The sequence below is a fragment of the Rhopilema esculentum genome, chromosome 20 (genome assembly GCF_057945365.1).
Source record: "Rhopilema esculentum isolate cy_ngs chromosome 20, ASM5794536v1, whole genome shotgun sequence".
Lineage (NCBI taxonomy): Eukaryota > Metazoa > Cnidaria > Scyphozoa > Rhizostomeae > Rhizostomatidae > Rhopilema > Rhopilema esculentum.
In genome coordinates this window covers 11572453-11599394 of record NC_142834.1, presented here as the reverse complement: position 1 = coordinate 11599394, position 26942 = coordinate 11572453, and the positions used below count along the sequence as shown (strand labels likewise).

Below are 26942 nucleotides of genomic sequence, written 5' to 3'. Positions count from 1 at the left end.
TATTTCCTTTCCATATTCAAGGTATTTGATACCGTTGTAAGTAATACAAGACTAAAACATAGCAAGCGTAAGGCCCCGTTTACACGTTTCTAGGCTAGATTCCACTCCGGGTCAGGTCAACAAGCTGCAGAAAAAAAATTTACTTTTATACGAGTCCGGGTGAGCTGGTTCCTTTAGAGGGTTGACATCACCCGGGTCAGCTTCATTTGTTAGCTCAAGTGTATAACATCCCCAAAATTGGCTTCTTCGAAGTCTTCACACAACCCAGGGTTTAGATGACCAGATTTCACATGAGAAAATTTCAGAAGAAGGCAGCCCGTCTCAACAGGCCAACTTTACTGTCGAGAAAGGCTACCCGGCAAGGCGGGTTGACCCGGGTTATCTGCTGTTATCGTGTAAACGTTTGATGAGATTTTACCGTAGACGGATTGGCCCTCTAAGGCGGGTAGCATCAAACCCGCGCTCGTGTTAACGGGGTCTAAGACAACAAATTATGTGTTAAATTTCTTTCCTGTGATTAGCACCTTGTACAAGCAACATCTAGACAACGGACACCTTTATTCAACAACGGGTAGTAATTCTGACCATAGCAATGATTGTTTTTTGTTTGAGCCAGAGAAAAAGCAATCGTCTAAAGAGTTCAAAAATGTAGATAGACATTAATTTAGTTAAATATTTTCCTCAATAATTCAAGGTAATTCAATAACATTTTGAAGAATCTGGCACCATTTCGTACATGTGGTTAACGTCTGTAACGAAGCTTTGACCTTAACGAGATTAATCAAGTTATACCCTGTACACACCCATGTCCTTTTGAAAATTAATAAACGACACCATTGCAACATTAACACTGATTCCTTCGCGCAAATTGGGATTAATTTTTGAAATGGTATGTTTTAGGGATAAGGCAGAGCAGACCAGTCGTCATGCAATTGGCCCTTACTGAGAAGAATAGGGCTTACCAAGAAGGCTTATATCTACCAGAATTAATTCAATAAGTGGTTCCTTATAGATGTTGAAAAATGCTACTAAGAAAAAGATGATTCTAAGAAAAAGATGCTTCTAGGAAAAATCGTTGGAATCGGTGTTCTCACTCTTTGCTGCTGCCAGACCATAATTAATGTTTACTCATCACATTTCAATAAGTCCCAGTTTTTTTATAAATCAAGTCTCATAGCCGCTATACACTTTCCTATGTATAGTTACGTCATGCGTACATGAAATTGATAAGAACTCTTTATCTAGTCTAGATAGATCCCAGATACAAGGCTATTGATCTACGAGTAAGGGCGACCAAATATCTGATTCAGTTCATTGCGAATGACGAGAAAAATCCTTCTTATCAATCATTCATGAACAAGCCAAGTTGGCTACGTATATTTTGCTATAATCCAAAAGAGTATCGAGGTTATTTTGTTCGAATGGAAAATCTCTATGAATAATTAAAATAGCGAGCAACAAAGGCGGATTCCTGCAGCAGAAATGATACAAGAAAAAAAAGTCAACCGGAATCACCGAGACAAAAGAAAAACATATTTGGATCATGGTTTGTCACAGCATCAGGAGGAAAAGTATGTTGTCAAGTTTAACAAGAAGCGGTGTTATGGGAAAGGTGGACTGATCTTGTCCCAAATTCAGGGACAACATGATGATTCTGCCTGGCTTCGATGCATATATTCATTGGAAACGTCACACTTTCAATTTGTTCATCTTAGCTGATATTCAGCTACGGTCCATCATTGGCGTACCCAATTGGGTTGAGAGGTGCGGACGCATATCGCCTGCGATAAGTCAATTCGATCTTTTGCATGATACAACTTAGCGGAATACACTCTTTTTTTATAAGAACAATTTTATAAGAACACGAGCCTCAAAATGGGTCAAAATTCAAGAACAAATTAAGAACAAGCTGAGGCTGAGCTACTGTAAAATGAAATTTTGAACAACGTTTTATCTCAAAAACGAGGATTTTCAGCCATGTGTGGGTGCTTTTTCGGTGAATATTAAAACAAGGCGGCAAATTAAGTTTGTCTCTACACACTTTGTTGGCAAAAGAGGCCTGAACACCTCCCCAGAACGAAAAGCTAGAAATCGCACTGCTTATACCCTATAAATTTAAAAAAAAATAATTTAAGAACAATCCAGCCTCAGATTTCGGAAAAATTAAGAACAATCAGCCTGAACTCAAATTTACTGGTTCTTATAGAAAAAAAGAGTGTAGTTCTAAAAACAGGCATTTATCGATCTCTCGTCCCGTTAAGTGATGGTTGAATACAATTTGGCTTGGTAAAAACAAGGTAGAAATTATTAGGCCTTAGAAGCGCTAGTCCTTAGACATTCTTCCCTTTTACCCAAAGCCTTAGAGAATCATACATCAATAAAGGCTCCAAAACCCATGGAACTCCTTACGAATCACTCCTCCCTGACTCAGCCACTTGTAACTTCTAACCACCTCGTGAACATTTATACTCCATTACAGAAACATACACATTGAAGGCACTGTGAACGATTCTGTTCAAACGACGTGCTTTGATTGTAACATATGTCTAAGTCCAAGATCCCTAGCGAGTGCCTATACAGGCCACCTACTAAACTTCCCAGACTGAAAGGACATAGCTTGAAATGTACAATTGGTGACACAACGCTACTATAAAAAACCCTACTTTGAGCCAGCAGGATACTCCTACTCAGACAAGATAATCTGCTAATGAGGACCCTGTTCTTTAAGAAACTCGCTTCTGCTGCTCCTACGACGTTGGTTGCAATTTGGTGGCAATTTAAAACTGAAAACAAACGAGACTCAATTCACTGCTTTTTCCCCGTTTTATATTTTATTTATCATGGCATCCACTAGCTAGAAGTGCAATTCTGTAGCGAAGCTTTTAACATGACATATGTTCTGGAGAGAAAGTAATGAATTTTCAAACAACGCCTAGGCGAGAGAAGCCCAACAAGTCTGAAACATTTGAATATAACATGAAAATGATAATCTATACATGAAAGGAAGAATTTATGCAGACAATAGGATAGAATTAGTGTTATGGTCTGTATGGAAGGTCATGGGCTTGTGAGTGCTTCAGCTGCTATCAAGCACTATTCCTACTGGCATGATCTATCCGTCTTTGAAATGTTATCATCGAAAGAATACAACGAGTTTTTTGTCATTTTCAGGCTTGTCTCCAGGATCCAAAGCCATTTCCATAATAAGGGACTTCAGCTTTAGGGTTAAGAAATTGCTTCTCTTAAAGGGGCTGATAATGCTATTGCCTTAGACAAAAAAACACCATCAGAGCATGAGCGGCAATTTTCCATCTCGTTTAAAAGGCTATGTAAGGAATCCCAAGATTTTCACGCTTTCAAAACTTCGGATTCTTATTATATACTAACCACAAATAAGCGGTTTGAGGAAGCACAAACATCAATTTTAAGGACGCTTTCCTTTTTAACAGCGATGATTTCTGGGTACAGAACTTCGTTCAAAACATAATCTTCAATCTTTGTATGAATACGTCCTTACTACAGAGATGCCGCCATTTTTAGCGCTACCAGGTCGCCAGCCTAAGGTTTCATGTTGCATTGTTTGTCAGTAAAATGCAATAGTTGGCTACAGGTTTTGATAAATTCTTTTCACCCCCTGTTTCTTTTGAAAAGATATAGAACGATGAATTATTAATGACCTGCCATGTGCAAAATAAGCTCTAAGAACAGCCCTGACAACCAGTTGTGAAGCATGTTCAGGAATACTCAGGATGTTTCTTCAAGATCTGCCGAGTATTATGGTCGATATCTGCTAAAGAAGGCTTCCAATGCAGTACAGTTGAACTCCGCAAGTTGCCAGGATGTCTCCAGTTCTGATGACTTCAAAGAAAGACGATCTGGACGCACTTGTGGGTCAGTAGTTTCTCACTATGTTTTTTGTTTCAACCACAACACTATCATGCACCTATTTCCTTTCAGTAATAAAAGTTTGATCTTAATCTCAGGACCGGCAATGAATTCATGTGCCGCCACTAGGCCAACTACAAATTTAACGAGCGACTCAAACTTCAAAGCGTCAGAAGTCATAACATATACAGAAAACATGAATACAACATATTCTCAGACAAGGCGAGACAGCTGATTACAAAATGCATCCTTTTTCTTATCAGCCATTAACCATTGCTTTAAGAATTATTCTTTAATAACGGGGGTGGTTGTGTAAAGAACCAATGATTGTCAGAGCTAAGCTACACCACAAAATGTTGTCACAAAATGTTGTGTGTGAAACCATGGCAAACTGACCAGAAGACCACGAGTTTAGGGTGAAGAAACATTTGAGAAAGTAAACAATCGATAAACGTATTTACTAAGACAAGATTTTCCGTATCACAGAAGCAGCTATGGAGGTGTATATATTTACATACATATGAATATAATTGTGTATACTCAGGGTGGACAAAATTCCGTGGTGAAGTCATGAGAGTCAACCTTTCTAATGAAACAATTAATAGCCTAAACAATCATCAACAGGCCTATCAAATAAATTTTAAATTAGTTTCATAAGTAGATTCATATAATGATAAGCAATTTCGATTGATAAAAAGAGAATTAAGAAAAATTACACTTTCTCAATGACAAAAATCTGGTGAAACACAGAAATAAAAACAAATAATGAAAAAATAAGAACAACGAACCACGGAGGACGTCACAAACGAAAGCAGCAAAACTAAAGAACGCCTTGACAGCCGCCTGTGCTCTACGTGAATATTTCATCTTCTTTCTTTTGTGATGACTACAAACACGAAAATTATCATATTATTGCCTTTCTCGAATACAAATGGTCTATAAAATAATCAACGGCATTAAGAATTCGTGCGAAGGATTTTACTAATACCTTGTTATCACAATTTGAGCTGCTAATAGGCTCACAATGCCATAAACTGAATAAAATTTAAGTTGACAGGACATTTGGAGTTAATGCACTTTTTAAACTGATTGCAAACAACATGCGGTCGGTATTAATGAACTCAAAATCACTTGCAACGGAACAAAAGGCGGCAAATCAAATATTTTGCCGCTAATGAACGGATTATCAAAATTGGAAACAAACAGAATTGAACAAGAAGATTGAACTTGTCAGCAACCAGTTCTATTTATCTCCTACCTTGCATTTATCTTGCGTTTTGATAAAAGCTGAATGTTAAATTGATATCGAATCATTTTGCATTGCACCTTATCATGATTCACGCGAGACTTTCCAATCAGTCGGGCGTTATCAAAATAAACCAACAGATGCATTCACAGATCCGAATTTCCCAACATTTTATTCAAATATAACAAGTTAAGCATTGTATAGGCCACGCGTAAACCTTTATTTTTTCAAACCATATCTTCTTTAATTCGTAAAAGAAGATAGAACAGTGACGGTTTGCAAGGCGGAATCCAATACATTGAAGGTTAATAAAATACATTACAGAAATCAATTAATTTTCATAAAACACATCATAAAGCTGCCGCACATATCTATTTCAATGTAGTTTTTATTATCTAAATAACTTACAGATTAAAAAAGGTTTTTTATCTCAATTATGTCACAGGATGGAGTAAAGGGAAGTGGGCGCAAATGAAACTTCACATCCCACCATTGTCACCAGAAATATTCAATCAAGACCTTTCATGTTTCACATAGCAGCTGCTATCATTCGGATAGCCCCAATTTATTTAGGAATGTTAACCGTTCTTCTTATAATATATGAGTCATCGCTTGAGATCAGCGTTGATTGCATCACAGAAAGAGTAAACCCAAAACCAACTGCAGAACGGAGAGAAAACAATGCATTTGGCAAAATAAAGGGGGTTATTGCAAAACGCAAGACATGTGTATAGTATGTTTAAAAGCCAAATTAGCCCTGGTCATTTCTAATACAGTGGTTTATCAGGGATGCTTGAATAATGGTGAATAAAAAAGCATCGTGTATTTGCTTCGAAAAGTGCCAGTTAAAGACAAGCCTATTTAAAATAACCCTTACACTTAGTTTTTGCTCTTATTTTTCTTTAAACTCGAAGGTACTCTCCAAATTTTAATAACTTCGCTAAAATAAGTTTTAAATCAGTTCAGTTCTTATCATTGTCTCAAAAACCTTTTTCGTAACTTCTCAGTTTAAAATCGTCTTCACTAGCTCTTGATTGTGACGTCAGGTAATATCAAACAATAGAATCGATAAATCACCTTGTTTTCTAGAGTATCACATTCCATATTTTACAAGACAGACAACTGGGATCCTGTGAACGACGAAGAGACAATGGAAAATGTTTCAACCTTTAATGAGGTTTCGAGACCGCTGATACATCGACCATTAAACAGACTTGCAATATGCCAATCACCAGATCGAATCCGGCTGAACAGATCAGCAGATATAGTAACGCCATCATGCTCAACGAACTTCGGACATTTTCTTAGGCCTTCGAACTTCGAATACACAATTCAGTCGTCAAGCGACAGCCGGATTCAGCAGACGGCGCATAGCCCAAGACTGAAGCAATACCCATCAACTGATAGGGGCGAGTCAAATGTCAGTCGACAGGAGGCAACTCCAGAACGAGAGCCCAACATCTTACGCATAAATAGTAGCGTTGACGTAGAAAGCTGCTTTAGTGAATCAAACGAAATGAAATGTCGTTACTGCTTTGGAGGTGCATTGGGATGGATTGTGAAGGAGCCTCTAATAAGCCCTTGTTGGTGTTCTGGGTCTTTGGCCTATGTGCATCGTTCGTGTCTAGAACAATGGCTGACTACAAGGAAACAAAGCACTTGCGACTTGTGCAAATATGAATTTATCACCAAAAAGAAATATAAATCAATAACAAAAGTAAGGTTTTCAAATCTCTTTTTTCTAAATGTAGTCTCATTTTAACTGAAGGGTACAAAGCCGAAATTTTTAATATCTCATTTAATATGAAAAATACAAAAATGATCTTTATAGCCAAATCCAAAACGTAAGAAGGCTAATTTAAGCCATGAATGTGACAGACTGTTGCTATGAAATGCTATCTACATGCTACGAAATAGTATATACTTTTAGATCATAATCTTTAAAATTCAATTTATGATCTACCTAGAATCCGAAAACGAAAGAAACATGATATGAATGATTTAAAAGTAAAATTATAACCATTAAAAGTAAGTGTATGAAAATCTGTAGATATTTGCACAGCAATGAATGGAATTAAAACGATTCAAGGTGGAGTAACCATTACATGGGTCCTTTAGAAATGGGCATGAAAGAAAATTTCATTTAACCGTTCACAAGTTTCTTCGCTAATCAAAGATAAATTCTAATTTTGTATCGTTTATAATTTTGTGAATTTACAAAAATACTCAGAAATTTGTTAAAATGGTTTCAAAATGAAAAAAGCAGAGCAGTATTGAAAAGTTTTATCTTTGTTTTGCAGATACAGTTCAGCAGAATGGAGGGGGAAGACGTGTTCCTAATTATTGTCACGATTCTCGTCTACATCACTTTCATTTTCCAGTTTTTGGCGGCTGCTTACATTGGCTTGATATCAGAACACATTCCGGCCTCGGTTCTAGCCGTTTCTATGACCGGGCTCGGATTAGGCCTCTTCTGGTTCCTTATTGGCTGTATAGCACTAACGGTTGTGACGTATACATCTGAATATTGGGTTAGTTGGAGGAGAATGAACAAGCGAATTTCCATAGTTATGAGTTCTATAAATAAAGCAAACAAGAAAAATGCTAGAGTAGATACTGAGGAGGAGGAGGAAGCAACTGATGCACACAATAGTGAGACAACGCAAAGCTGACGACATGGAAAGAACTTTAGGCCAGGCGTTATCAATACGAAGGACAATTATTTTTATACAGAACTTGGAGAGTTCTCATCTGTAAATGAAGCAGTTACACATATACATTATACTTATGATGTCACATTAAACTGCATTTAGCACTTATGGCCAAGTTGTAGAAAATATTGGTCAGGTATCCTTATAGAACATGACATCAATCCACGTGGTATCAAAAAATGTTTTTTGTGGATGACACAAATTATTAGGGGTGTGAAGAGTTGATGTTTGAAATTTAGATTTATGCAAGCTATGCATCGTTTGGAGTAAACTGCATATAGACTAAAAATGAATATTGAAGATGTAAAAACATCTTTTTTGGCAATGCCAATAGCCCATACAGCGAATGCATAGGCAGTCCGCTGATTTAGCTCCTACCATGAGCAGGTACACAGCATAAAGTTGAAAATATGCAAGAATCTTAAACATTTCCCTTTGAGTCAGCTAAATTGGCTTTATCATCATCTAGTAGTTACTTTTCATAGTCACAATAAATGAGTTCACGACTCAGCAGAAGTAAGCCAAGGACACCGTTTTTGGAGATATGATTTAAAAGACGATCGAAAAGCGAGCTTCTAAAGAAGTCCCGATGAACCGAGAAAGCCCTTTTTTGAGCCCAATGCAAATAGTCATCAAAAGAGTTGTTAACATGGGATAGGATCTGGGTAGAGGAGAATATATGTAATTAAATTAAGCATTTCTGCTTTCACAAATTGCATCCCTAACTCCAGCCAAGATGTTTGTTTGGAGTGAGCTTACACGTCAATGTTGGTATAACCATGTGAAATAAATATGTAGCTTTATTAGCAAACAAGATTAACCCCTGTTCCAGTGGCGTCGCCCCGGGGAGGACTAGGGTGGACATGCGCACCCCAGTTTTCCCCGATGTCGATTATCTATTTTCTTGAAATCCGTTGAAAAACCTTGTGAAGTTCGATCTCCATTTTCGTTCTTTCAAAAAACCCATGTTACGAAGAATACTGCTTACGAAAGTTCCCTTTACAAAAATTTCTAAAAAAGTAAAAAATACTTCAAAGGCGGAGCCTGAATGGCGTGGTCGAGAATTTTTTGCCAACCCCCAGTTTTCTCAGGCTGATGACGCCCCTACCCTGTCCTAAGAAATTGCAATGACGTCTGCCGATGTGGACGAGGTAGCGTTTAGGAAATAAATTGTTTCAAGGCAATTGGAAATAAAGCTATAAACAGCAATCATGAAATAGCAGGTATTTAATAACTAAAATATTAAAATTACAGCTGCGATAGTGACAAAGCTTGGGCGAGGCAATTACTAGCAATAGTACTGACCGTGTCAATCATTCTATGATTAATGCCAACCTTATAGCTGCTTTGTGAACTGACGTAAGATCATACCTTGCAAACGAAATTAATCTTTGGACAACCTTCTCCTCTTGCCACCAACACCTGCAGATTAAGAGAAATCTACCAATGAGAAATCAGAGCTTTCACCGCAAAAATCAAAAGAAAGATAACTAATTTCACGCAATCTAGCTACCGTCTGCCAGATGACGTAATTCATGCCAGCTGTTACCTCAAAAAGCGATGGATAGTATAATGAACAGATATTTAACCTATAATCTATGCACCCTCGCAGATAAACAATGCTACACGCATAACCAATTCTGACATACTGAATTCAATAGGCGCAGTAGCGACAAAAATAAAGGGGCCTGCTTGCTTTTTGTTTGCAAACCTGCTGCCAGATATTCTGTGATCTTCTTGAACCGCTTGGTTGTCAATTTGTTTTGTAAAGTTAAGGCAGGGGAGGCTGCATTTAATGTTGATTGCTAATCAAGGATGATTCACTCCGCGAAGTTTGCAAACTATATAGAACAGAAATTCAAGCCAAACAATGAAAAATAAGAACACAGACATTTTTTAAAAGAAAAATAAGACGAATCATGTTTAAGGTTTTCTCTGCTTATGAAGTACTGTGGATTATGATAATGATCACCTTTGACATAGCAAACTCCAGCATCCATACCAAGAGATGTCAGCACATTCAACCAGATAATTTGTTTGTTTGACAACCGGTCCCCAGGCCCCTTAACTTCGACGGCCTACGGGTGACAACAACAAAATATCAATATAAATCCACATCATTTCATAAAAAGATAGAAGTATGTATGTATACAAAATGCATAACATAGCAATGACCCCCCCTTCCCCCCCCCCCCACAGCAATCTATATAATACAATAAAGCACATAGAGAGTCTGGATGGTTAAGCCTCCCCAGCCCAGAGATAGAGACTTTGAGAATCTGGTGGATATATCCCGAAACGAATAGAAAAAGGGAAACTAAATTGAAAGTTGCCTTTAGAGAAGTCAGTCGAGGCTTGATAACTTAAAGCTTGTTTCTTTTCTATGATCTTTAATTGGATTCTTTTTTAAACTAACAAGGTGATCAATTCAAAGAAAGGTTTTAATTTCAGCATGGATTGATTGAATTTAAGAGAACAGACAAAATACGGTATGAAATGTTCTATCTGCAGTTCAAGTGAGATTTGCAAGCACTTACTTTGCATTTCAGTGTTTCTGGGTTCCAAACGAGAAGGTCAGGCATTCCACTACACCGATTTCTGTAGTCTTTGCAAAATATTTCACAAATACCAGCGACTATTTGACTACTTAAGCAAGTAACCAAACCCTTAAAAATAATATTGGAAATATCGCTACAACCAAATAAGCATCTGAAATCAAATGAAACTAGAACAAGTGAGTTAATGAGTATTGCTGCAAAAATAAAAAGTTGTGAAATTGGCTGTATTTGAGGTAAATTTGATACATGTAAACAGATACAGATGATGGTTTAAAAATGCACGTTATTCTGTATGTGTTTTGCGTTTATCTTAATACCTTTTCACAGCTTTCTAGGTGACATAGACCATAACACTTGCACAGATATTTTTAATCAAACTTGATGGCTAGTACAGTTTTTTCCAGAATTATGAAACAGGTATTTTAAAGCAACAGTGTGATTCAATTTTTAAAGGTGGCAGGAAGTTAAAGAACATTAATGAAAAGGCTGAAGATAGCAGATTAGAGGCTAAGTTGAAAAGGGAAACCAACATTTCATAAATGAAATTCAGCTAAGGAAAAACTTGATAATAAAGCAAAAGACTATTTTATCAATTAGAGGATTCTAGGTAAACAAGCTCTTCAAGAAGGGTGGTAAATAAATATTTTTTCACAAGAAAACCGTTTACAAGAAGCAACGTGCAAAAAAATTTGTTTGACTATTAGCCCTTTTTCAATTAAGAAAGAAAATAAGGAAGGTTAATCATCAAAATGGCCACTAAAATGAAGATACCTGAACTTGTTGTAAACTACTGAACAAACTCCAGTTTGATGCAACACAGACTTGTCCTTCGTGTTTTGACCAAGATTCTTCTACTTTTGCTGCCAGCTCCTTCAATGAAAAAACAAATAAAACAATCTCAACTAGTTTGTATACAGAAGTATAAACGGAAGTAAAAAAAATAAAGAGAGTCAGAAGTAGATATAAAAAGGAGTTATACCTAATTCTACGAATAGACTGGTGAAACACAACACAAAATACAGAAGTAGGTCCATTGCTGACATTACGTTTCAAACAAGCCTACACCCCTGGCAAAAAATGCTGAGACACTCGCAGAAAATTGAGCTAGTTTCAAATCATCCTGCCCCCGTCCCCCAATGTTGTGATGAGAGTAATTCTGCTCGCGTTCATGCCCAGCTATACCGCAATCATAAAACCCAACATTGACATCGGGGGGAAGGGGGTGTGGGCAACCAGAGCATGTTATATAATAAAAAGACATGTGACTTCACTTTTTGAAAAAAAGTCTCAGCTATTTTTTGCCAAGATTGTAGCATAGCATGAACTATTCGAATATCCGTTTCAAGTCAATTTTTACATAAATTGACATCGTAGCTTAACCATTAATAATTATTATAAATAACCATAAATTAATAATTAAACAACTCAACGATTCGCAGATAATGTAATCTACTTAAAAAATAACAGCAAACATTATATTTACTTCTTTTGTACAGTTTCGTAATTCCTGCAATTTTATATCAATTTGGTCTTTTCTTGCTTCATAGAAATTATCTGTATAGAAATCAAGCGGACATCCCTGGAAGAAAGTAAAAAAATGTAAATCACAAATGAAAAATCGAACTCATATTATACAAAAAAATTAAAGAAATCTTAATCTGTATGCTCAAATTTGAATGGAAGACTCTAACCCTAACCCTAACCCATCCTTCTACTTCTAACTGTCACTAAGAACAATATAAAATTAGAATTATTATATTATCTTATATCATATCATATTATTATATTATCACAAAACAGAAGATTACTAACAAGCTTCAAACATGCACATAATTTGCTCTTGCAAATTCGAAAGACAGTCAATGCCATTACAATTATCCAGAATACTTAATTTTCGGTAAGAGTTTATCAATGGGAAGGTGTCAAGTGAACAAAAGCGATGAGTGGGTTGTTAGATTAGAAAATTGATTGACAAAGTGCGACGCAATACCATCCCTTCCCAAAGCCCCTACAGAATCTTTAGCTACAATTGGTTTTATAATTAAACGAATCTAAAGTATATCTTCTTCCAAAGCATGTGTGTTGTTCCCCTCTGGTCTGTGCTGCAAGCTATTGCTATTAGCATGACGTACTAAAAGACCAAGGGAAGACACCCACAACTTTACACTATTTACTGCAACCCTGTGGAATGGCTACAGTCTGACATAGCCCATAGCATCATTGCTTTGCGGTAATTATCTTTTAAAAAATGTTGGCGTCTTTAAGACTCCACTTTTCTTCTTTCCTTCTGACAGTACATCTCACTGACATTGCCTCTGACAGACTAGTGTTAGCTTTAGGTCCCCCCATTCAGTCTAGCTGTGTCAATGAGCACTGACAAGGGCTAAACCTATCTACTGCCGATTGTTAGAGGGGCAGTGGATTTCCTACTCTGCACAGACCAACCATCCCTACCAAATTTTACATCCTCTGCCTCTGAAAACTCTGTAGTCAAACGACACTTTGCAAAAACTAACAACCTCCAATTTTAAATGAAAAAACCGCATCCCCTTACCCAAAATAGCGTTTAGTGCAATACTCTGAAACTGCAGTCAATAATTTTTCAAGAGGGAAGTAGGGATGCCACTGTAAAATTATGCAAATGTGTAAAATTATAACATTGTGTGCCAATGCTTCTGGCAGCTTGATCGTTTGATAACATTTACCTGAAATGGTCCATGAAAAACATCTTCAAAATCCATGAAAATGATTTCCCAAAACAGCAACGTAAAGATAAACGTGTACGGAGCTCCTTCGCCGTGGACTCCTTCAGGGTAGCCTTGCTCTTTGAAATAAGACAGGGTGTACTCTTCTACGGCCGAATATTCCTGTCTTCCCGTCTTATCTCCGCCCTCCATTAGAAAAATTGTTCGATTGCTGGATGAAGTATCAAGGAAGACTGGTGCTGATATTGTCAACTAAAAAAACACAAAATGTTTTATCACAGTAAGCTAACATCACAATTATGTCGCAACGTATAAGAGTTTTCCACTAACAGTACCTCTCTGAAAAACACTCTAGTGACGAGACCTTTCTGTATGAATAATGTTATTATTTTTCTCTTTCATCGACATGTGTGACTTTTTGTCCATTGATCATCAACAGAAACGCTATCTCATCTCCAAACTTTCAAGCATCTCCATTTGCACCACTACTCCCCAGAGCTAAAGTTTCGTTTTCTTCTCATTACTACGATTGTAATAGTCTTATTTTGTAAAAACAGGCTAGCCAGTTACAAACTACCTACGTAACAGTGAGATTTGTGATTGTAGTTTTAATTGGAATTAAAAATGAAAAGTCTCCATTATTATTATTAAAATTTTTCGAAAATTATGTAGGAGCCTTTTGATTATGGTTTTAGAACAGGGTCTTGTTTTGAAGAATTAATGTTGTTGAAACTCTTCTTAGTTGTGAAAAACCCTAAACATCAATCAGATTTCATCATAGAAAGCATAATTTCTCGGTTTCTAGGAGGGCTTAACTAGCCCAATGGATAACTTGAACTTTGCTATGACATTATATCTGCTAATAAAGAAAGATTTTCAATACGAGAAAGATTGAGTGAGGTGGGACAAGCATTTAGAGAGAAAAAGAATGGCTTCTGGATCATCTCAAGGACCTCTCACTTATATGTGTATTTAGACGAAGATTCAAACTAAGGGTTGTAGACGAAGATTCTGTGTAAAGTTTTCTTTCAGAAATTATAAGATAATTGAAGAGTTTGGAGCCTAATTATCATTAATGTTACCACAGGAACAAAAACAGAACTGTTTCAGAAATTTAGTTTTTTTTCTTAGCAATGGATTTAGTGTATTAGGCAACAGGCTTCTTTCGTAGCAGATTATTTCACTATAAATGCATTTCTTAAGAGAAAGTTATAATAACGTAAGTTTTAGTCAATACTTTTTGGTTCTCTATCCCAACATTTCGTGTAGGAAAATATAAAAAAGTTCATATAAAACAAATACTTTAATTTCAATTTTAAAGGAGACATTCCTAACGATAAAGATACTATCCAGCTTAAAAATAGCAAGAAACAATTCTTCCACACCTCATTAACATTATCAAGCTGCTCAGCCTCGAGTTCAGAAATTCTCGCTTTCAAATGCTTATTCTTTAATGCCATGCAGATCCGCTTTGCTTTTTGAAAAAGACTCAGCCTGACTCCTGTTCGAACCCAAGGATCTTCAATCGCTGTCTTGATATATTCAAGTGCCTAAGAAATATTGACTACAAATTTAAGAATTTTTCAAAGGCCTGCATACAGAGAAAATGATTAAAAATTTTGCAGCAAAAACCATCTTGAGTATACACTAAAAGAGCTCTTTTTTTATATTTCTGTTACTCTGTTAAAATCACAAAAAAACTAAGATTAAGTAAGCTAGTTACAAATATGACAGCCAGAAAATTATAGTGGAATGCTGTCATTGCCAGCTCCGTAGAGACAAAAAATGTCGTAATAGAACGGTTGAGTTGTACCAAGGGTTCGTTATACAGGAAGTGCACTAAGAGTTAAAACTGCCTATTCGTAATAGTGAAAGGTTCGTTAAAGAAATTTTAATAGCGGGACCCTGTCATATTACAAGATCCAAAGGTTATATAGTTGAGTAAGTTCTAAGATATTTGGGGAATTGAGTAAAGGAAGAGTTTGACTAGATTTTTGATGGTGTAACTACTCTGTACCCTGAGAATCTCTGGAATTTCTTCCTTCATTTTTTTAAAACGAATAAAGCATTAGAAATTTCTAACTATAAAAAATTAATGTTAAAAGTTAGAATAGGCTTGAACGTAGGATGAAAACAGCTGTTTGAGAAATTGTCAAGACAGCCTGGTAAGCAGGGACTCATTGTTTCCATGCGTAAGGCCAACAGAAGTGAAAGATTTGCATGTTCTTCATATAGTACCTGAGCATAAAGTATAAATATTATTTGTATCACAATTAAAACGTGACACCAACCTGACTCGGATCTTTAAGATATCTTTCAGTGTCGATAACCAATCGTTCCCACAATGCCCCTCTTGATCGGAGACAATATTTGCTTTGCAGAAGTATTAACCTTGCTAAATTCACTGCTTCCTCATAACAGCCTTTTTTCTCTAAAGCTTCAACCGACTTGCAACATACGCGGAAGTAAATCCATTCGGGTGAAAATTTGCGAAGATGTACAGGCAACTCAATCGACCTGATCTAAGAAAAAAATATTGTTAAAGAGCTACCAGTCTGGTTATCATAGCAACACAAAATAAACTTCAGTATTCATACATGTAGGAACCAGGAGGCACAGGGGGCACTCCACCCCCACCCTATCTGTAATAGGACTGGACTGTAGAACATTACTATATTAATATATGTTGCTTCTGTTTAGTGTGTTTTGTTGTAATTAGCTTATGATCATGAGTCAGTTTCGAGTCTCAATAAATTACAGCTAACTCTAACCTGTAACACATCAGCAGAAACAGAGGTAAAGTACTTATTGATAACTCACGGAGGTGCACTTTTTGCCTACATGTGCCCCCTCTGCTTTTGAAATGCTTCCTACATCTATATCACCTGTGTAACTAATGAAGGCTTTGGGTTGGAGGGTTGCAAGCGCTTTGAAAACAACAAGCAATTTATAGAGAAAAAGTTAGTTTGAGAATTCGTACCCGTTTTGTGCATCTTATAATTAATGAAGCTATGCACTGCTCGCTTTCTTAAAAATTTTGAGTTTCTCTTCCCCGTCGTAGTTTCCACAACATTATCGTCAATAAATTGAAGCAAGACTAGATGTTGGTCTTCAGGTTATCATCATTCAACATTGCAAAGTCATATGGGCACAAGAATAAAAAATAAAGAATAAAAAAACGCGATATAGACCTTGGGTTCATGAGAATCTCGAGGAAATAGCTTAGAGTGAAGTTTCAAAGAAAATCCTAATCGCAAATGAAAAATACCAAATGTAGACAGATATAAAAGTAGGGGGAACATGCCGCCCTGCCAAATACAAATTACATTCCTGTTTTAATCATGTTAAAAGCTTTGGGGGAAACAACTGGAATATGGAATGTTATCCTAAATTGTAATGTGCAAAAACGGCTAAAACTATTTTGCTACTATCATAAAAGTTCTTGGAAAAACAATACTTACAAAGCTGAAAAATGGATCGCTTAAAAAATTCATAAAAATGACGATCGAGGATTTTTAACTCTCTGAGAATTCTGGAAACAACATAAAATATTCCAATGATAAATTTATTAACAATGACAAGAAATCTCAAGAAATCACACTACTATGGAAAGCAACTTTTATCAATGATAATGTGAAAAATCCTTACCTTTAATCCATCAGTAGATTGCAATTTCAAACATATATTGTCCACTTCCTTTCTTGCCTTTTGATAAAGTATTAGCGCTTTATCAAAGTCTTTGTCTTCCATTGCAAGATAAAATTCCTCTTGAGTTTGAGTCGCCTCATTGTAATTGATGACGTCATCTCTACTCTTGAAGACTGTAGCTGATTTTATGATTTTGTATGATGGAAAAATCAGTTCCCCCTTCTTTATTTGTAAAAGTCTGTAACTGAACAAACAAATTATCATTAAACTCACTCAAATAACACGGTTTTGAAAAAACTTTTTGGCCATGATGAGGGTTCTTCTCTTCATCAATGAAATGGTAATGACCAAAGCAAAGATCGAGATATAACTTTCTGTTTGGGGGGGGCAGCCCTGATAAATCAGTATAACAACAGTCATATTTCACAAAATAAAAGTAATTCACTTATGCTACTAAGATTTTAGACTTAAGACCAACCCCCAATCCCCCCCCCCCCCCCGCTCTAAGAGCACAACTTTTACCTTTAAATAGATGGGCAATCTTCATGAAAGTTTACATAAATCTAAAAATTTGTCTTCTATGCCTAAACATGTTGAAAACACTTAAGCTTACACTCAAGTCACTGAAAAATTCTTTATGTTTTTAAAGAAGCGCTTTGGGTCTAAAGGCTTTTGTTTTTAACTGAAACCCTTGAATTAAAAAAAAAATAACTATACACCTATACTATAACTATACAGTGTACTCAGTTCTTCATACACACACAAAAAACTACTTACATAAGATTTGACTTTGTATTGCCATCTTCATACAGGTAGAAGTTCATGTAAGTAAAAAGTGAGAAGCATCGGGAAAATAACTCTCTTGGTTTTTCAGAGATTTTGACACAGTCACCAAGCAAGGATTTGGATCTATGGAGCAAGAAATCAGAGCAATAACTGAAAAAAGCTCAGCCATAATTTGCTATAAAATTGCTTAAATGAAAACTTTTACCTATCAAGATACATTGCTGTGCCACTGAAAGAATGTCACATAAGGTTCACCCCTCTTTCTGTTAGGAAAATTTGTCCTTCCTTGCTTTTTTGCCTGAAATTGCAGTTGAAAGCTTAAGTTTCTCATTGCTTAGGACAAAATGTAGCTTACTGGGATACTAGGGTGAATAAGGATGCAGAGGCTGATGAATGTAGTGAAACTATTTATAATCTATAGAATTTGATAAATTCATCTTCAAAATACTCAAGCTAAAACCTAAAATGTGTTTTAAGGCAATGGAAAGAAACAAATTCTTACATACAAATTTCCATCAGAGTCAGTCAGAGAGAAAATTTTGCTTGAGTTGCAGCTCTAGGAAAATTGTAAGATCATTCATTTTTCCATTACCTTATATCCCTTTTAATACTTTTCATATTATTCAATACTTTGAAGAAAGTTGGGGACCACTCCTTGATTTAAGCCACAATCAGAAGCTTTCATTTCCTCCATTTGTAACTGATCATTTTGTTCCAAATTTGTCACATTACTAGAGCATAGTTGATATATCAAAATTTTACAATGATAACAATTATATGTAATGTCCCTTAATGTTCCTGCAAAAACAAAAATCCAAACAGAACATTTTCACATGTCATAATTGAGAGAATCAGCACTAGTATTGCTGTCTTGTTGACCTATAAAAGCCCTCTTTACTTTGGATGCATATACAACAGTTCCCTCTTGAACCCTTCCCTCTCCCTTTACAACCATGCTAGTTAATGAAAGATTTAAAAAGTACAAACCAAATGGCAAAATATTTAAGAATAAACAAAGCTTACTTTTTAATCATGCCTGTTTTCATGGTATTCACAGTATGACTTGATTTCACAAAAAATGACTTCACACTTTTTTGGTTATTTCCATGATTAAGAATTACAATAATCATTTCCTCCTTTGTGGACAGCTTTTTTCCATTACGATCCTTGTGCAAGTGGTAGAGCTGGGCTAGGGAACGAACTTCAGGAGCAGACATGATGTTAAGAATCTCATTTAGATCTTCCAAGGTGCTTTTATCATCCAAAAATCCTGGAGATAATGGCAAAATGGAACATAAAAACAGAATATGACAAAATGTTGATGAATTACAAAGAAGGCATCAAGCAAAAATGTAAATGTGTACTCAATGAAAGCTACCTTCAAAAACCTTTTTGTTGTTCTAAGCAGGTTTTTGCAAAAAATAAATTATTGGAAAAGATACACAAACTACAATAAGCAATCTAACATAGGCAAAAATAATAGCAGACAAGCTTTCACAAATCTTGATACTTAGCTTTTAATCATGGGTAGCCATTAACAACTGGGGATATTGACTCATTTTAATATAAGATAATAAATGTTGATAGCCTTTACAATTTCTTTCTGCTGTCTGGGTGAATTATCTTTTCATACATTATTAAGATTGTCTAAATTCCCTTTTAAAAACAGAATAAATGATCATGTTCAGAGTTTTAGCTTCTCCAAATCAGTGTTTTCAACCACTGTATCGTGGCACACACTTAGTGGATATAAATATTTTGTTTTATTATAAATTACTTTCAAGAGCACAGTCTTCTGCTTTTAAGTGATAACCATTGATCATTTGTGATATGAGACACATTAAATTAGCCATACCTGTGTTTATCAGCTCTGTGATCATTGGCTTTAAATTTTCCCCTATCTTAGGGTACTTTATCTTGTCTGTCTTGAACCAGCCATGCTTTCTGAGAAACAGTCTTACATACAACTGCTGTGCTAGCTGACTTGTTGATTTAAATTTTTTGATTAACTCAGTATCTTCACAACTAAATAGTTCAAAGCTAGTAGTCTCATCTAAAACTGAATCTACAACAAAGTTAAAATTCTCCCAATAATATGGCTCAAAACCTTTCTCTGTCATTTCTGCTTGCAAGTCACTGTCACTTTTAGATTCTTCCAAACTATGCCTGGCTGCCATCTGTTCCTGGTTAGCACCCTCATCTAAATCATTTTCATTCGTATTCATTTGCAGCTGGCTTGCAGTTAATGTCTTTGAGATGCTATCTGTACCAGGTTCTAACTTACAAACATCACCTGAGCAATTGCTGATGGCACTTTTGTCACAATCACCAAATGAAGTCATACTTGAATCATCAACAAATACCATACTTGACTTGTTACAATGAGATTTATTAGAGTCAGGTGTCCCTGAGTGGCTGCATGACTCACTATTTTTAGTTTTTCCCTCCGCAACAACATCTTTGCCTCTAAAAGGGTTCAGCCCTTTTCTAAATGCCAAGAGCTCTTTATCCATGCCTTCTGATTCACTAAATAAATTTGATCTTATTAAAACGTTAAAATTTTCCAAATTTTCAGGGCTTGTGCTATTTTTCTTGCTATAGTTGGATTCTTTACAAAAGTCTTTGCTTTCATTGTTTGATTTATCATCGCTTTCACAATCATCATCAATTACAATAATATTTTCACGTTTCCGTTTTTCTGGTTTAAAACGAGTTTCTCCAATTACCGTTTCTTGCCCTTCTTGTCCACAGTATTTATCCAAGTGTTCGTTTATGTTTTTCAAGGGAACAAAGGTATTACAAGCTGGACACGGAACGTTTTCGGACTTTTTCTCACTTTTCTTCTTATTGATAAACATCTTAACGACACTTGAGCTTCGTATTGCATTTCCTTTAGAGGTCTTTCTCCTTTTTGGGTCCCTTTCTTTGCCAGTACTGTTGGTCCGTTGCATGTTAGCATTTTGTGAGAACACAGAGGGAAAATAGATAACTTGGAATAAGAACTTGAAAAGACCGAAAATTCTGCAAGTAGTTTAACTTTCGTCCTTATTTACACCGAACATTGAACATACTGTAAGACAGACAGCGCTGACATAAAAATGAATCCCACCGCTTGGAACAGTCTCGTTTACCTTGTTCCCGCCAATTTGTTTTGCAGCAGCCTCAATATCGATTCCGTAATCGCACAATTTTGAGACCTCCACTTTCTTAGATCAAGATCAGTGGTTTTCTATAGATAAGTGTTCTTTTTAGATCAGTGTTTTTCACAGACTTTCCAGCCGGGAGCTGTTGTTGGCTAGTCTATAATTGCAGATCAAGAGATATTGGCTAAATTCAGGAGAGAGGAGAGAGGGGTCAGGGGGATCACTGACCCGGGTGCCCTTGAATTTAGGGATCTATCAATAATAACTCAATTGAAAAAGATTTCTAAGTGATACCCCCAGCCTCTCTATTAACATAAACTATGTAAGAGACAATAATGACAAAAGTCTATGAAGTCGTTGACTGCCTGAGTGTTAAATATATTCTTTTTAAGAATTTCTCATCTTTGTGAGCTTGGGCTAGAGAAGTTCAAAAGCTTCTGAATTTTACCAAAAATGTGACTGCAACAGGACAACAAACAGCAATGCGCATCTATTTGCAACAGTATGTCGGTTGCGGTCCAATTTAGTTAACAAATTGAGCGTTCTCCATTTTCTAAACTTTTAGAATTTCTAAGAAATTTTCATTTTTATTCATCATGGTGTTAAGATATCAGCTATGCTCAAATTAGATCAAACAGCGGATCAAGTATGGTAAGTATGATATTTGATGCGTACATTTTATTTCGATCGTATTTAAGAAGTGAGAGATACTAGATAGAATGAAGCAGCGCGATATGGAAGGAAACAGAATAAACAGTAAATTATATAACTTAAAATGTATCATTTTGTACCTGTTACTTTTTATTTCTTTCTAATTCACAGGAAGGGTGAGAAACTTAGATTTTCCGACAAAAATCTAACAAGCATCAATATTATTTCCATAAATTTTAATATAACATAACTTTTGCTCCCTCTGACCCCCTCTATCTACGCCACTGCCACCAGAGTAGTTTAGCTACCATGGCAATTTTAGGAACCAAAATAGCCAACCGAGCATTTTAAGCAATCATCTGGGGAGCATTCCCCATACCCCCAAGAAGCGTCTGCTTTAGTGATGCTTTGCTATTCAACTTTTTTCCTGACCCGGGGCCCATAAATTCCTCTCCGCGGCTCTGGCTAAAGTGCATGGATTTGGTAAAATTGACACCATTGGCAATATTGACATTAAGGAGAGCGACGTGGGCAAGGACGCTGAGGGCATTACAAAGTTGGAGGAACACATTAGTGTTTTAGTGCTATCAAAAAACAGGGGGGGGGGGCTTGTACCAAATGATGCAAAAACAGTAGCAAAACTAGGCTCAGCCCCTAGCACTACAACCCTGGAACACAGGTATGAAAGCATACCATGTCGCAGAAAAAGGGTATACTTTTCAAAAGCTTTTCAAAGGCCATTTTCCAATGGGGAGAGGCACAGACAGCAAGTTCTCGTGATTCAGCTCTTAAACAGGGTTAAAAACAACAGCTGTGGGAGCAAGATGTAGTTGAATAAAGCAAAAACGACTCAAAAAATTAAAGAAAGGAAGCTAGCTCCTTAGTGACTTTCAATCTAAGAACTCTTTAAATAAGACTAAGCCAGCTCTATACTATTTTCAATGCAGGAATGACATAAATGAAGTGTATTTTCACAATTTTTGTAGTATTTACTACTGTAAGACGAACAGTGCTATAAGAGTGGCACCTTTTTTCGAGAACAACAGGAATTGAAGAGATATTTCGTTGGAAAAAGGATTTTAACAACATGTTTTAACAACAATAATATATGTTATATCACAACATGTTCATCAAAAGTGCTTTTGAATCGTCTATTCAAAACTCTTTAGGTAGCATAAAGTATGTTTTTGGTCATCAACATTTTCAATGTCCAATTTTCTGCTGTTTCTCTTTGATTTATTCGATTTCAGTACACCTTGTAAATTTTATTTCGTTTCCTCCGTAGGTGAGGACCAAAGTCCCTCAAAAAAGCCATCCGTTTTAAACAGTCTAGCAATTTTTATTTCATTTTAGTGTTTTAATAAAAATAGATTCCTAAGATCCAATTACATCACTAAAGTTTTGCAAGTTGTATAGATTCTCGCCACACCTGTCATCTATGTTGTCTATGACCCTGACAATTGGCCTGAAAATTGATTAAAATAGAAAAGTTCAGAACAACGATTCAGAGGCTGAAATTAGGGGGAACTACATTCGCATTCTTGTCGGAAAATTTGGGCTTTCAAGCTTCTAATACCTTTCTGAATCTTCCTTCCTGTCGGAAAATCGTTGCCACAGAATCCAAAAGCAGCGATCTTGACCCTCAAAAATGAAAAATGCAGCGACTTTGCCCACCCCCCCCCCCCCCAAAAAAAAAGAAGAAGCGAGTGTCGATACTTTTGACGATAGTATCTATTCACTCCTTCTGCTTTTGCTTGAAAATTTCGCGCCATTAGGCCTCGTTTTCAAATCATCTCAAATCCTCTTCCGGCGCAAAGCACTTCTGTTCAGTTCAGTTCGAGCATCAAGGAAGGGTTGCTCACAACAATTTCAAGATGATTGTTGGTACTGGGGGCAGCAGAATAGTTCGAAGAAACACTACTAATGGACGAAGAAGAACATTGCTCGAGGTATCAAAGTCAGGAAGTGAGCCAGGTGATAGAGAGGAACGAGGCAGATCCAGTTCAGACTGTGCTAGCGGTCCTTCTAGATCTTCTTCAGTTAGGCCCAGGCGAGATGTTCAAATGAAACGATTTGGGTACAGTATATCTTCGAAAGAGGAGACAACCGGTGAAATATTGAATGAAGATGAATTTAATGTGAGAGAGAAAAAACTAGACTTCAAAACAACCTGGACAAATATTGTGTCGCAAGAGAGCATCAAAACGATCGCAGCTACTCAAAGACAAACGTAAGAGGAACTCGTTGCAAACTTTCTCATTTTTATAATATATATTGAAACTAGATTTTTGATGAATAATAATAGTCAAGCGTTCATTGCAGTTGCAGCTACTACGTAATCCATAAGCCTTAGAAATTCACCAGTTTTTTTCTATAGAAAACTAGTTTAGATTATTCTCTTGTTTGCAGCTTTTAAATTACAGAGGAGGTGTAAAGCCTTTATTTAGTTCCAAATGACAAATCTTTAAACTGTCCTCAGATATTGAAGAAAGATTTGGTGTTTAGTTACAGAAATCCAAGTTTAAATTTTTTTTTTGCCATAAGGCCTATTCATCCTTATTCCTAAAAACTGCTTTGAAGCTGCAACCACCATTGTCTTGAGACCCTTAATTTGCAAACCTGCCTGTTCTAACCTGTTTTGCTTCCTTTTTTAGATTACGGAAATTCGAAGAGACTAATGAGATGCTGCATCAGTTTAATAATTTATCTGAATCAACCTTCACTGATTTACAGAGAAGCTACAAAAGTCACATAACATTGCTCTGCTCTTTGAAAGAAGACCTAAGCCAAATTTTTCAAAGAGTTAGGTAGGTTTTACTAGCATCTGCTTTACAAGACATTTCATCAACTTCTTTGGAGCAAGAAATATGTTACAGGTCACCTAAAGTGCACCTAAATATAGCCATGGAGAGCGATTTAATGAGTGGCTGAAAATGTAAAACGATATTGCACCAAAACAATGTTGTTTGAGAATAATGTTGATAAAGCATACACACACTTCTCAAATAGCCAAATTATTTTGGTTTATAAGATTTATGTAAGAGTTTTTACCACTGTTATTTTGATGACTCAATTTTATAACCGGTTCCTTCTAAGGCAACGCCTACAAGAATACCTTTATGAATAAAAAAATTTCCTAGATACTCTAGATGCATCCTAGATACAAACTTTCAAAAACAATTTTGGGAGTTAAATCTTTGAAAATTGCTATGATATTTTAAAATGCATTGTTTCTGTTTGGACCATATCGTTTGACTCGTTTTCGTTGAAAAAAATACAAATTAACATCAATTTGCATCAGTTTAATAATGAGATGCTGCATCAAATGGCATTTTGATACAAAATTGTAAAGTAGAGCGTCTTGAGTTTCTTAGGAGCTTGTTTTATGGAGCTCCTTAATTCTGCTTAGTGCAAGGCCTGACAGATTAATGTTTGTTGTTTTCTCAGTATGAACTATAACAATGATTTGGGGTCATTCCCAATGGTCTACATGCTCAAATCCTTTCACATGCTAGACTATATTTAATTTGATGTTTGTTGGATTGGCGAATTTGCCTTATAATAAAATAGGGTTTTTTGCACAGAACCTAGCTAGTGATATTGAATCACATTTCTATCCTGTCTTTGTAATTTCTTGTCTGGCTGCCTATTTAATTTTTGCCAGTAATTTCTAATGATTCCATTTTTATTTGTTGTAAGATATAGGGGTCAATGATATTGGTGGTTTATATCATTAAGGATGATTACTAATGATTAGCTATATGCATGAAAATTAGGATCTAATTTTTATACATAATTCATTTTCTATTGAGTTTTGAGCATATGCCTATAAAAAAAATTTATGTTCATTTTCTATTTGTTATTATCTAGAAAATCAGCTGATTTTTATTTTGAGTAAGATTCTCTTGATATTTTACCTAAGTTTGGGTTTCTCCATATCTTAATCTCTTTTCAGGACATTAAAAGAAAAGTTAAACACAAGATACCCTGAAGCCTTTGAAGGTTGGTTCCTGTTTTCTTTTAAATCAAAATTAGTTTTCTAAATCTTTTATGCAAAATTAAATAGATTGGCTTCGAGCTAAGAGCTGAGTTCTGTTCTTAGTACACATTCTGTATTCTCTCCAATAAAAGTCCTGGATGGTAATCATTATAGTTTTACAGGGTCTTTAAGAGATGGGGTTATTAATGTTTTTTTTGTTTTCCTCTCTCTTTAAAGGAAATAGTATGAGTCATTACCGTTACCAAAATTGAATCTTAACCATACCATGTGGTTTTCCTTCTTACCAAAGTTTTTGCAACCCATTATGTTCTTTGCAAGGTTCTTGCAGATAACTTTTCAAGTTTCATTCGAGTTTACTTTCCCAGAAAGTAATTGTGACCTAATGTAGTGTATTTTTATTGCCCTTCTCTTAGCAACTCGAGAAGCAATCGAAAATCTTAAGGAGAGGCAAAAGATGGCAATGGAAGTAGATCCATTTCAGTGTAAAGACTTCACTGGTGATGTGAATACAGATTTAAGCAAAGAATCATTGTATGTTAAAAATGACACTGACTTGCCAGAATATTCACAAGTTGCTGTCATGGAATTAACTGCCAAATCAGACAAAAAACCAAGTGTTGATGATCTAATTGAAAATAACACACAGAGAACAGAAAGTGTACTTGATACATTCATTAGAGAGGTGGGTGAAATTGAAAATAGAGACAATGACAACATTTGTAATAAAACAAATTCAGATTCTGATTTGTGTCTTGAGCCCCATGACAATGAATTTGTTAGTACCAATGATGATGCTTACAAAAATCTTGATCTTAACATCTTAACACTTCAAGAATTAGATCCAAACCTCTCTATGAACAGAGGTGATGGTAGTGATAATACTTCACATAATGAACAAATTAGTGATATTGGTAAACTTAGTGATGATCATGGTCATATAAATGAAGGAAGTTTAGAAAATGACACCATGACTGAAACAGACTTAAAATGTGAAGGTTTCGTAAACTCTGGGACTCAGGATAATTTAGATGCAAATAATGATATGGATTTGAGTAATACAGGGGAAAGTTTGAATGGAGCCGAAGCTCAAGGAACTGGAAAGTTAGGTGATTTGATGTCTGCCAGTTATGAAGACCCAATCAATAGTTTAGCTGAAGAAAGAAGAAGAGACTATGAAGAATCTGAAGACTAATTTCTAGCAGGTTTAAAAGAAGAAATGAAAGAAGTGTGTCAAAATAAAGGATGGATTTTTGTTTTAGAAGCAAAAGTTTGCAAATTGTACATAATAATATCATTCACATAATTATATTAAACATGTAATTAAATTTGGTAACTTAATGACTTTCTTATATTTTATTTGAAATTGTTGGGTTTGACTAGAATTTGAAACTGAAATTTGAGTGTTGTTCAAATACCACATAGTTAGTTTTCGCTGCTTGAATTCAAACCTTCAGAGGAATTTCAAAGAATAGTACCCAATGTTAAAAGTGTGTGTATAAATGTTACAAAATTAAATACAGCTTTATAAAAATATTTTAGCAGGCATCAGAAGATTATTGTTATTCTGACTGCAAGTAAAATTATTTGGCTAAACGACATTCTAGAGCAT

General features: G+C 35.7%; 3 protein-coding genes across 5 annotated transcripts in view; 2 read left to right on the top strand and 1 right to left on the bottom strand.

Moving 5' to 3' along the window:
* Positions 1 to 20693, bottom strand: part of LOC135687140 (fanconi-associated nuclease 1) — a 32870-nt gene extending 12177 nt beyond the window's left edge. Inside the window, exons 1-13 of one of the 3 annotated variants that reach the window (XR_016145138.1) lie at positions 19395 to 20693; positions 18563 to 18809; positions 17531 to 17662; positions 16754 to 16997; positions 15397 to 15627; positions 14491 to 14655; positions 13106 to 13357; positions 11884 to 11979; positions 11172 to 11270; positions 10380 to 10508; positions 9815 to 9920; positions 9214 to 9264; positions 4674 to 4771 (exon numbers count right to left, since the gene is read on the bottom strand). Coding sequence is in view for 2 of the 3 variants with exons in the window: in XM_065203630.2 (XP_065059702.2) it covers positions 9227 to 9264; positions 9815 to 9920; positions 10380 to 10508; positions 11172 to 11270; positions 11884 to 11979; positions 13106 to 13357; positions 14491 to 14655; positions 15397 to 15627; positions 16754 to 16997; positions 17531 to 17662; positions 18563 to 18809; positions 19395 to 20490 (2835 nt within the window). In the remaining variant the exon portion in view is untranslated. Of the gene's footprint in view, positions 1 to 3889; positions 4772 to 7569; positions 7709 to 9213; positions 9265 to 9814; positions 9921 to 10379; positions 10509 to 11171; positions 11271 to 11883; positions 11980 to 13105; positions 13358 to 14490; positions 14656 to 15396; positions 15628 to 16753; positions 16998 to 17530; positions 17663 to 18562; positions 18810 to 19394 lie in introns of those variants that run through there. The other 2 variants (XM_065203630.2, XM_065203632.2) reach the window with 2 other exon arrangements.
* LOC135687143 (uncharacterized) lies at positions 3731 to 9818 on the top strand. Its single transcript, XM_065203635.2, has 3 exons — positions 3731 to 3891; positions 6221 to 6848; positions 7432 to 9818. Exons 1-3 carry the CDS (start codon positions 3731 to 3733, stop codon positions 7801 to 7803), a joined length of 1161 nt encoding a protein of 386 aa, XP_065059707.2. The 3' UTR covers positions 7804 to 9818.
* Positions 20694 to 23144: 2451 nt separating the features above from the next.
* On the top strand, positions 23145 to 26752 carry LOC135687636 (uncharacterized). Its single transcript, XM_065204244.2, has 4 exons — positions 23145 to 23563; positions 23988 to 24140; positions 25289 to 25335; positions 25747 to 26752. Exons 1-4 carry the CDS (start codon positions 23208 to 23210, stop codon positions 26523 to 26525), a joined length of 1335 nt encoding a protein of 444 aa, XP_065060316.2. The 5' UTR covers positions 23145 to 23207; the 3' UTR covers positions 26526 to 26752.
* The last annotated feature ends 190 nt before the right edge of the window (positions 26753 to 26942 follow it).